Source organism: Schistocerca cancellata, chromosome 2 (genome assembly GCF_023864275.1).
Source record: "Schistocerca cancellata isolate TAMUIC-IGC-003103 chromosome 2, iqSchCanc2.1, whole genome shotgun sequence".
Taxonomy (NCBI): Eukaryota; Metazoa; Arthropoda; class Insecta; order Orthoptera; family Acrididae; genus Schistocerca; species Schistocerca cancellata.
In genome coordinates this window covers 100,227,124-100,239,470 of record NC_064627.1, presented here as the reverse complement: position 1 = coordinate 100,239,470, position 12,347 = coordinate 100,227,124, and the positions used below count along the sequence as shown (strand labels likewise).

At 41.3% G+C, this 12,347-nt stretch overlaps 1 protein-coding gene across 1 annotated transcript in view; it reads right to left on the bottom strand.

The window, feature by feature from the left end:
• Positions 1-12,347, bottom strand: part of LOC126161362 (farnesol dehydrogenase-like) — a 129,246-nt gene that overhangs the window by 26,350 nt on the left and 90,549 nt on the right. Inside the window, exon 4 of the mRNA XM_049917131.1 lies at positions 20-149. Within this exon, the coding sequence (XP_049773088.1) occupies positions 20-149 (130 nt within the window). The remainder of the gene's footprint in view (positions 1-19; positions 150-12,347) is intronic.

Here is a 12,347-nt window from a genome sequence, read left to right as displayed (position 1 = left end):
AGTGAATAAAACACCATACCGTAACCCTGATTCCAGATTTCTTCTCAAGCAAATCCTTTCTGAGTCCCTCTGTCAATACCTGAACTGCATGCTTGCTGGCAGCATACATGCTTATACTTGAGGAACTTGGAGGCAAAATGCCAGCAATACTGAAAAGTAACAAAACCAAAAATGTTAAACTGTATATCTCAGAAGGATATAGCAAAAAATATTGCTAATAACAATACTGAAATTTATATACTTGCATGAGAGTATACAAAACTTGGTTATTTAGCAACATCATATTTACATCTATCAATCAGGTACAAGTATATATTTTCATTTTACAATTTTATAAATATGCTCTGAAACGTAACTGCTTCACCTATGTTGTAATGTAGTATTGAATACAAATAATTAGTGGACAACCCAGTTTTTTTCTGTATTTTGCCATTGTGGATTGCCATATGGTTTTCAGTAAATAGTTGACATTTTTGTTGCTAATTAAAGGATTTTGAACCATTTATAATTAAATTTCTTAATCTCCAAAATTAATAACATGTAAAGAAGCATTAATAAGCAAGGTTGTGGCACTTCATTGTTACAACATAGAAATTATAACATTTTTATGATTTGTGAAGCCTTCGAAAAGTATAAAAGTTATTGCATCGACTGTAATAAAATTTACAGAAGAGCAAACGATGTATTTACAGTAATAAAATGAAATGGTCAAAAAATGTTAGAGTTGTAACTCCATGACAGGTAGAAAGGCCTCCAAGTGCTTAGTGTTGTTAGTGTTTAGTGTTGTTACCCAGCCTGGTAGGGCATATAAGGGACCTGAACAGTGTCAGGTGTTGATGATCACATGGAGATTCATATACTTGTGTGAGATAACATTATTGGCATTTGACAGATTTTGAAAGGTGCTATGACTGGGAAGCATGGACTTATGATGAATGGCATTGCATTTTGTTCAACAATGAATCATGCTTCTGCACTAACCCAGCAGACCATCGTCAGTAAGCTTGGTGATGACCTGGTGAGAGGTCCCATTGCTCCAATAATTTGGAGACTCACAGTGGTGTTACTCCTGAATTCATGGGTTGGGAAGCAACTGAGTATGACTTGCAGTCACTGCTAGTAATCATTGCTGGAACTTTGGTAGTCAACAGTATAACATGGACATCCTGTATCCTCATGTGTTACTTCTCATGTGATAGTACCATGGTGCCATTTTTCAACAGGGCAATGCTCATTTACACATGACATGTGCCTCTATGAACTGTCTGCTTGATGTTGAGGTGCTCTCACAGCCAGGAAGATCCCCAGATCTGTCCCTGATAGAACATGTGTGGGGCCAGCTTGGATATCAATTCCATCCCAATGCCAATATCCAGGATACCAAGGAACTATTGCTGCAGTTGCAAGCCAGCTTACCTCACAAGAGGATACAACTCCTTTATGACACTCTTCCCAACTGATTCAATATATCATCCAGGCCCAAGAAGGTGAAAGTCTTATTGAAAAGTGAGCTTGAACTCCCAAGTTCACTTTGATCTGATTTTATAATCAATGCAGCAATTTCACATATCCTCTCAACCTGAGAAGTTTCATTTTGTTTACTCCTTATCTTCTGAGTGCTTCACTGTTTTTGTCAAGCAAAGTATCTGTGAGTAATTAAATCAACTGTGACTGATACAGCAATATAGAATAAAAAGTAGTTATTGTTTAAGATTATAAAAACATAAGTGGCAGAGGCCACAAGGATTTTGCCTCTTTTTCTTTTTGGACTGCCTTGGTGGAAGCTGCTGTATGATTTTTCACCTTACATAGTAAAGTACAAACCAGTCTCTTGTTATCTCTTCTAAATTTCTGAACCAGTCTGTCTTGTTACCAATGCTAAGTATCTCAGTTTTATTTATTAACATTGCTACTTTCATCACTCATGTGCAATGACGTGATTCAGCTTTTGTGTTCCAAAACTCTCCTTGCCATGTTAACTATTCTAAAATTATTCAGTTTTACTATGTACTCCAAATGGGGTAGTAATGCAAGAACTTTATGTAGATATATTTAATTACAATCAGATTTTACACAATTTAACATTTTTTAATATAACACCATGCACTAGCACACACTTTAAAATCTAATGTACAATCTTTGTGCATATTTCAAATTTATTGCAATGAAACTGAGAGAGGTGACATAGTGGTTAAGACACTGGACTTACATGGTGGTTCAAATCCATGTCCAGCAATCCAAATTTAGGTTTTGTGTGTTTTTTTGCAAACTGCTTACGGCAACTGTCAGGATAATTTGTTTTAAAAGGACATAGCCAATTTAGTTCCATGACCCAATGTAATTTTTCTTTTCTAATTACCTCATCATTGACAGAACATTAAACAATGACTTCCTTTCCCTTTTATTATAATGTACGCCTTCTTCCAAAACTTTACAGTTGAGATATGTTCATTGACTGAATAGGGAGTCTTTTCCACGTAGACTTCTTTTATTACTTGTTCAATTGGTCTTTAAAATGAATTAGAAATATGAACTAGTTAAAAGTTGTGCAATTTTCTGTCAAATTATTTACAGAAGGTTGAAAAGGCATAGAAGCTGACCTAAGAGAAGATCAATCTGGGTTCAAGAGAAATGTAGGAACAGACAAGACAATAGTCACACTATGACTTATCTTATAAGATAGATTCAAGAAAGCCAAACCCATGTACATATAATTTCTATATTTAGAGACAGCTTCTGATAATGCTGTGATTCAGAAGGTATCAGGGATAAAGTACAGATATCAATAGGTGTCTAAATAAAACATTCCAGGCAAACACAGTTTAATGGTCTCTCTCCTTTTGGAAATGTCCAGAAGAACAGACACCACAAACCTAATAACGTTATTCAATGCTTACTTTCTCACAGGACAGTAAATTTTGTCCCCACTAATAAAGAACCAAATACTGATTCATTAGATTTACTTGTACAGTTACTACATACAACAACAATAGACAATACTTTGGCATTTATCAGAAGCTCTACACAGAGAAAGTAAAAAAAAGATATACAGGTAGAATATCTAGGCCATGGGTCCATATCATGAAGATACAAGGGGGTACCCCAAAAAAAGCTGAAATTATTTTTTAAAAGCTTTTTATTTTCAAATTGTTGACAAAACAATCTTACCTCTTCAAAATACTCTCCATTACAACTAATACATTTGTCCCACCAGTGCTTTCACTGTTTGAAACAGTTTTTACAGTCATCTTTAGAAATGGCTGACAGCTCATCCCACATTTCTTTCTTGAGTTCTTCAGTGTTGTCAAATCAGTGTTCTTTCCTGCCCCTTTTAATGTGTGGAAATAGAAAAAGTCACACGGAGCCAGGTCAGGCAAGTGAGGTGAGTGGGGAGCAGAACAATGCCATTTTTGGCCAAAAACTGTCTAGCAGAGATGGCTGTGTGTGCAGGTGCATTGTCGTGGCGGCAGAACTAGTCCCCGTATGCCACAAATCAGGCCTTTTTTGACAAACACTCTTGTGCAATCTTCTTAAAACTTCCAAGGATTTGATAGACAGTCTGACCTGACGAACACACTCTAAATGAAATATGCCCCTGGCATCAAAAAGGCAAATCAGCATTGTTTTAATGTCTGATGTCACTTGATAACATTTTTGGGGTGTTTGATGATGACATCCTCCAATGGCTTGACTGTTGATTTGTTTCTGGGTCATAACCGCAGTACCATTACTCTTCATCAGTAATGACCTTTGACAGAAAATCTGGATCTGTTTCAAGCTGTTGTTTCAAAGCATAATATGTTACTTTTGATTGTCAGTCACAATCTGAGGAACAAACTTGGCAGCAACCCTTTTCATCTTCCATTAAAATTCACTGAACCAAGCTCCAAGATAACTCACTAGTCTCTGACAATTGATCAATTGTCTGTCAATGGTCTATGCGCACAAGCTGTTGAATTTTTTCAATATTTTTGTTGATTTGGATAGTTAATGGACGTCCAGAAAGAGATTTGTTATCAATCAACGTGTCACGATTTTTAAATCAAGCAAACCACTGATACACTTGGGTTTTTCCCATAGTGTTATCTTGGTAAGCTGTTTTCAACATTAAAACAGTTTCAGCAACATTTTTACTGAGCATAAAACAAAATTTCACAGCTGCATGTTGTTCACTTAAACCTGCCATCATATAAAACGAAACAAGAACAAAACAGTGCCAGCAAAAACAGTCACTGCAAATGAACAGAACAAGCCAGATTCACAACACAGGCAGGCTATGAGTTGCGCTGCACATGCCTAGTAGTAGAAATGAGGTTTTTTTTTTTCATCTCCTTGTATCATCAATGAACCTGGACCAGACAAGGTGCTTGAGATTTTGGGAGGCTAGGAAGGTTCCCTCTAAATGTCTCTTAAGCAGAGTGGCCTAGAAGAGTGTCATGCAGATGGTCATGGCATTCCTTATACATCTAACAAATTACATCCTCACACAATACTGCTTCTCCTTTGAGACTATGATATGTAGACAAGCCTGCAGCACAGCATGGACCTCTTCATGGTATCCTCCTGAGCCAATCTATTTATAGGCCATCTGGAGGAAACCTTTCTTACCTTCCAAAACCACAGACACCTTATCTAGTTTATGTTCACTGGTGGTATCTTCATGATCCAGGCCCAGGGCTAAACATCCTAGTCTCATTCCTCCACAGCCTCAAAACCATCTCGCCCATTTGGTCTGCCTGGTCCTCCTCAGCTCAACATGTCAACTTCCTGGCCATTGATGTCCACCTCTCTGATCGCTCCATCCCCATCCTTGGCCATGCCAAGCCCACTAGTCATCAACAGTACCTGCATTTCAGCAGCTGCCATTCCTTCCACCACAAGAAAATGTCTGCTATACAGACTCGCCACCAATGTACAGAGTGTCAGCAGATGAGAACGCCATCACAGACAGGCACTATTCTTTAAATATAGTCCACAAATAGATTTCCCACATCATATCCTCACACATCCCTAAAATACCGACACCAACAACAAACTGGACACACCCTCATCACCCAATATCATCCATGACTGGAGCAATCGAACCACGTTCTTTGCCAGGGCTTTGACTATCGATTGTCATGCATAGAAATGAGGCACATCCAACCCACAATATTTCTCACTCCCTCTTAAAGTGGTATTTGACTGCCCACCCAACCTACACGACATTCTGGTTGACTGCTATTCCACTACAAAACACTTGCCACAGTGATCATAATCCTGTGGAAAACTCAGGTGTCCAGTTCACCCAGCACATCCTTCTTTGGTCTCATCACAGGTTTATCTCAAACCATCACAGGCAGGTCCACCTGTAAAAGCACTCCATATACCACCGCTGCACAGAATTTTATTTGAGTGTGATCACTAGCCACCTGTCCACCAAAATTAGTGGCCACTGCCAACCTGTGGCCAAGAGTAGAATTGACCACCTAATGGTGGAACATGCTGCAGAGCCCCTCAAACTCAATTTCAACAGCTGCTTCACCTTTTCTGAACTACCTAGAAGAGAGTTATTCTTGCAACACATCCTTTGTTCCATCAGTCTACATCTACATCTACATCTACATCTACATTTATACTCCGCGAGCCACCCAACGGTGTGTGGCGGAGGGCACTTTACGTGCCACTGTCATTACCTCCCTTTCCTGTCCCAGTCGCGTATGGTTCGCGGGAAGAACAACTGTCTGAAAGCCTCTGTGCGCGCTCTAATCTCTCTAATTTTACATTCGTGATCTCCTCGGGAGGTATAAGTAGGGGGAAGCAATATATTCGACACCTCATCCAGAAACGCACCCTCTCGAAACCTGGCGAGCAAGCTACACCGCAATGCAGAGCGCCTCTCTTGCAGAGTCTGCCACTTGAGTTTGTTAAACATCTCCGTAACGCTATCACGGTTTCCAAATAACCCTGTGACGAAACGCGCCGCTCTTCTTTGGATCTTCTCTATCTCCTCCGTCAACCCGATCTGGTGCGGATCCCACACTGATGAGCAATACTCAAGTATAGGTCGAACGAGTGTTTTGTAAGCCACCTCCTTTGTTGATGGACTACATTTTCTAAGGACTCTCCCAATGAATCTCAACCTGGTACCCGCCTTACCAACAATTAATTTTATATGATCATTCCACTTCAAATCGTTCCGCACGCATACTCCCAGATATTTTAGAGAAGTAACTGCTACCAGTGTTTGTTCCGCTATCATATAATCATACAATAAAGGATCCTTCTTTCTATGTATTCTCAATACATTACATTTGTCTATGTTAAGGGTCAGTTGCCACTCCCTGCACCAAGTGCCTATCCGCTGCAGATCTTCCTGCATTTCGCTACAATTTTCTAATGCTGCAACTTCTCTGTATACTACAGCATCATCCGCGAAAAGCCGCATGGAACTTCCGACACTATCTACTAGGTCATTTATATATATTGTGAAAAGCAATGGTCCCATAACACTCCCCTGTGGCACGCCAGAGGTTACTTTAACGTCTGTAGGCGTCTCTCCGTTGATAACAATATGCTGTGTTCTGTTTGCTAAAAACTCTTCAATCCAGCCACACAGCTGGTCTGATATTCCGTAGGCTCTTTCTTTGTTTATCAGGCGACAGTGCGGAACTGTATCGAACACCTTCCGGAAGTCAAGAAAAATAGCATCTACCTGGGAGCCTATATCTAATATTTTATGGGTCTCATGAACAAATAGAGCGAGTTGGGTCTCACACGATCGCTGTTTCCGGAATCCATGTTGATTCCTACATAGTAGATTCTGAGTTTCCAAAAACGACATGATACTCGAGCAAAAAACATGTTCTAAAATTCTACAACAGATCGACGTCAGAGATATAGGTCTATAGTTTTGCGCATCTGCTCGACGACCCTTCTTGAAGACTGGGACTACCTGTGCTCTTTTCCAATCATTTGGAACCTTCCGTTCCTCTAGAGACTTGCAGTACACGGCTGTTAGAAGGGGGGCAAGTTCTTTCGCGTACTCTGTGTAGAATCGAATTGGTATCCCGTCAGGTCCAGTGGACTTTCCTCTGTTGAGTGATTCCAGTTGCTTTTCTATTCCTTGGACACTTATTTTGATGTCAGCCATTTTTTCGTTTGTGCGAGGATTTCGAGAAGGAACTGCAGTGCGGTCTTCCTCTGTGAAACAGCTTTGGAAAAAGGTGTTTAGTATTTCAGCTTTACGCTTGTCATCCTCTGTTTCAATGCCATCATCATCCCGGAGTGTCTGGACATGGTGTTTCGAGCCACTTACTGATTTAACGTAAGACCAGAACTTCCTAGGATTTTCTGTCAAGTCGGTACCTAGTATTTTACTTTCGAATTCACTGAACGCTTCACGCATAGCCCTCCTTACGCTAACTTTGACATCGTATAGCTTCTGTTTGTCTGAGAGGTTTTGGCTGCGTTTAAATTTGGAGTGAAGCTCTCTTTGCTTTCGCAGTAATTTCCTAACTTTGTTGTTGTACCACGGTGGGTTTTTCCCATCCCTCACAGTTTTACTCGGCACGTACCTGTCTAAAACGCATTTTACGATTGCCTTGAACTTTTTCCATAAACACTCAACATTGTCAGTGTCGGAACAGAAATTTTCATTTTGATCTGTTAGGTAGCCTGAAATCTGCCTTCTATTACTCTTGCTAAACAGATAAACCTTCCTCCCTTTTTTTATATTCCTATTAACTTCCATATTCAGGGATGCTGCAACGGCCTTATGATCACTGATTCCCTGTTCTGCGCTTACAGAGTCGAAAAGTTCGGGTCTGTTTGTTATCAGTAGGTCCAAGATGTTATCTCCACGAGTCGGTTCTCTGTTTAATTGCTCGAGGTAATTTTCGGATAGTGCACTCAGTATAATGTCACTCGATGCTCTGTCCCTACCACCCGTCCTAAACATTTGAGTGTCCCAGTCTATATCTGGTAATTTGAAATCTCCACCTAAGACTATAACATGCTGAGAAAATTTATGTGAAATGTTTTCCAAATTTTCTCTCAGCTGTTCTGCCACTAATGCTGCTGAGTCGGGAGGTCGGTAAAAGGAGCCAATTATTAACCTAGCTCGGTTGTTGAGTGTAACCTCCACCCATAATAATTCACAGGAACTATCCACTTCTACTTCACTACAGGATAAACTACTACTAACAGCAACGAACACTCCACCACCGGTTGCATGCAATCTATCCTTTCTAAACACCGTCTGTACATTTGTAAAAATTTCGGCAGAATTTATCTCTGGCTTCAGCCAGCTTTCTGTACCTATAACGATTTCAGCTTCGGTGCTTTCTATCAGCGCTTGAAGTTCCGGTACTTTACCAACGCAGCTTCGACAGTTTACAATTACAATACCGATTGCTGCTTGGTCCCTGCATGTCTTGGCTTTGCCCTGCACCCGTTGAGGCTGTTGCCCTTTCTGTACTTGCCCGAGGCCATCTAACCTAAAAAACCGCCCAGCCCACGCCACACAACACCTGCTACCCGTGTAGCCGCTTGTTGCGTGTAGTGGACTCCTGACCTATCCAGCGGAACCCAAAACCCCACCACCCTATGGCGCAAGTCGAGGAATCTGCAGCCCACATGGTCGCAGAACCGTCTCAGCCTCTGATTCAGACCCTCCACTCGGCTCTGTACCAAAGGTCCGCAGTCAGTCCTGTCGACGATGCTGCAGATGGTGAGCTCCGCTTTCATCCCGCTAGCGAGACTGGCAGTCTTCACCAAATCAGATAGCCGCTGGAAGCCACAGAGGATTTCCTCCGATCCATAGCGACACACATCATTGGTGCCGACATGAGCGACCACCTGCAGATGGGTGCACCCTGTACCCTTCATGGCATCCGGAAGGACCCTTTCCACATCTGGAATGACTCCCCCCGGTATGCACACGGAGTGCACTTTGGTTTTCTTCCCCTCCCTTGCTGCCATATCCCTAAGGGGCCCCATTACGCGCCTGGCGTTGGAGCTCCCAACTACCAGTAAGCCCACCCTCTGCGACCGCCCGGATCTTGCAGACTGAGGGGCAACCTCTGGAACAGGACAAGCAGCTATGTCAGGCCGAAGATCAGTATCAGCCTGAGACAGAGCCTGACACCGGTTCGTCAGACAAACTGGAGAGGCCTTCCGCTCAGCCCTCCGGAATGTCTTTCACCCCTTGCCACACCTTGAGACGACCTCCCACTCTACCACAGGTGAGGGATCAGCCTCAATGCGGGCAGTACCCCGGGCAACCACAGTCGTAGTCCGATCGGGGGATGCGTGGGACGAGCTGGCCGTCCCCGACAAACCCCCATCCGGACCCCCACAGTGATGGCCATTGGCAACAGCCTCAAGCTGTGTGACCGAAGCCAACACTGCCTGAAGATGGGAGCGAAGGGATGCCAACTCAGCCTGCATCCGAACACAGCAGTTGCAGTCCCTATCCATGCTAAAAACTGTTGTGCAAAGAACGTCTGAACTAATCTACAGAGAGCGCAAACAAATCGACACAAAATTTAAATGGTTATTAAAATACAAGATTGCCTAGTAAATGCAGTAATGCTACCACTTGTGCACTGCTGACACACTGCTCGGCGGCGGAAGGAGACTACGCGAATTTACACTATTCAGGTACTAAAACGCGATGCTACAACTCTCAAATACTATAATACGCCCGAAATTTATGAATTAAACAATGCAAGTACCAAAAACACGCAAAGAAATTAAGAATTAAACTATGTAACAAATGAGTGAGCTAGGAGTATACGACTTGCTGCTGCAGCTGCTTATCCAACGGCGGCAGGGAGCACACTGACTGTGACCAACCGACACTGGCCGTTCAAAACAAAAACAGAAGACAGACGACTACGCGAATTTACACTATTCAGGTACTAAAATGCGATGCTACAACTCTCAAATACTATAATACGCCCGAAATTTATGAATTAAACAATGCAAGTACCAAAAACACGCAAAGAAATTAAGAATTAAACTATGTAACAAATGAGTGAGCTAGGAGTATACGACTTGCTGCTGCAGCTGCTTATCCAACGGCGGCAGGGAGCACACTGACTGTGACCAACCGACACTGGCCGTTCAAAACAAAAACAGAAGACAGACAACTACGCGAATTTACACTATTCTGGTCTTTATCTCTGCTAGCCTCCTGCACCCACAACTTCTTCCTAATGATCTACCCTGCTGCCTCTAGATGCTACTTGCTAAAATAATCCAATATGGCAAAATGATGTCTATTCTATCCTTATGATTTGCAGTGTGTCCTTTGGGCCTTTATTTTAGGGTTAAGTCATTTGGAAGAAAAGTGACAAGATAAATAAACTTACAGAGGTAACAGCTAATAGCACAACAAAATAATACAGCTTACACAATGCCAAGGATATTAAAGAAAACTCATGTAGTGTCTTCCATCAAAATATCAGTGGCTACATAAATAAAATGTATGAAATTCCGACACATCTTCAAGAAAATGAAATGATGGATGGAATTTCAGCAACTTGTTGTGCATGTGTGAACATTACTTGGAAATTCTCAAAACTAAACAGATTCATCTTGATGGACACAAGCTAATATCATAGAAATGGAGATCTATATCTGCACCTATAATCAGCAAATCACTGTGAAGTGAATGGCTGATGCCACTGCACCAGTTATTAGAACTTTTTCCTGATCCATTCATATATGGAGTGCAGAAAGAATGACTGTTTCAATGCCTCCATGCACGCTGTAATTAATCTTGTCCTTACAATCCCTGAGGGAGCAACATGTTAGGGGTCATAGTATATTCCCTGACTCATCATTTAAAGCCACTTCCACTTCTTGAAACTTTGTAATTACACTTTTCTGGGATAGTTTGCAGCTCTCTTCGGGAGTTTGCCTGTTCAGTTTCTCCTTGACAACTCTTTATATTCTGTAGAAGAATTTTTATTAACATAATGTGCAAAAGGTGGTGGGTAGGAATAACTAAAATGACTCATTTCACATCATTATGATTTATCATGCAAATGATCCATGGAACATGAAACTAACTTAAGGAATGATTTGCAAATTGTGATTAAGGTCCCACTTCAGCTGTAGAATACTTCAGAACAAATGAAAATTAGTGAAGGACCGGAACTGGAACTCAGCTTTCCCGTTTGTCATGATCAGTCACCTTAAATATTTCTGCTATCTGAGCATGCTTCCATGAGCAGTCCAAACTTCCATTTGTCCAGGTGTCTAAATTCCCTAGGCCTTGCACTACACTACCGTGATTCCCACACAGACTGAGACACTGTTTTTGATAGTCACATAGCTCTTCTACGGGAGAAATACTGTATTTTAGTGTAGTGACTGTGTTGTACTATATGACTGCATATCTGAAGGAACATTGCTTCGTACTATATAGTACAACAAAGACATTGCAGTACAATACAGTATTTCATGCCATAGCAGGGCAATGTGATGATCAAAAAAAAGGTATCTCAACCTGTGAAGGAATCACAGCAGTATAGCATGAGCCCTAGGGCATGTGAGCACCAGTACAAATGGAAGTTATTTGCCCCTCCTGGAAGCATGCTTGGATAGCCAAAGTGATTAAGGCAACCACTCACAAGTTTTCATTTGTTTTGAAATGTTCTACAGCTGAAGCAGAACCCTAATCACAATTTATGAATCATTTCTCCACTGAAATGTCACTGTTTATTGTCAACACAGTGTCTGTTCCTATGGACATGCATGCTTGTCTGAAGGAACACTGTTTTGAACTATATCATAAAACACAGACACTGCAGTACACTACATGAAACTTACTAGCTAATTGACTGAATATTTGTGCACCATCTTTCAGACAGTACTTCATTACAGATAACTGCATCATTTGTGAAAAGTTTAAGGTTACTATTAATATTGTCTGCAAGATCATTAATATTCAACATGAACAACAAGGGCTCCAACACACTCCCCTGGGGCACACCCAAAGGTGCTTCTGTTTCTATCAATGATTCTCCATTTGAGATAACTTGGTGCATCCTCCCTATCAAAAAATCCTCAATCCAGTCACAGATTTCACTTGACAACCTATCTGATTGTACTTTTGATAATAAATATAGTTGTGGCACTGAATCAAATGCTTTTTGGAAAATGAGAAATACTCTACCTACCTGACTGCCCCAATCCTTTATGTCATTTGAGAAAAGTGCAAGTTGGGTTCCATGTGATTGATGTCTTCAGAATTCATGCTAGCTGACATGGAGGAGGTCATTCTGTTTGAGCTGAAAACGCATTCTAAGACTGATGTTAAGGATATTACATGATAATTTTGTTGATCACTTCTGCTT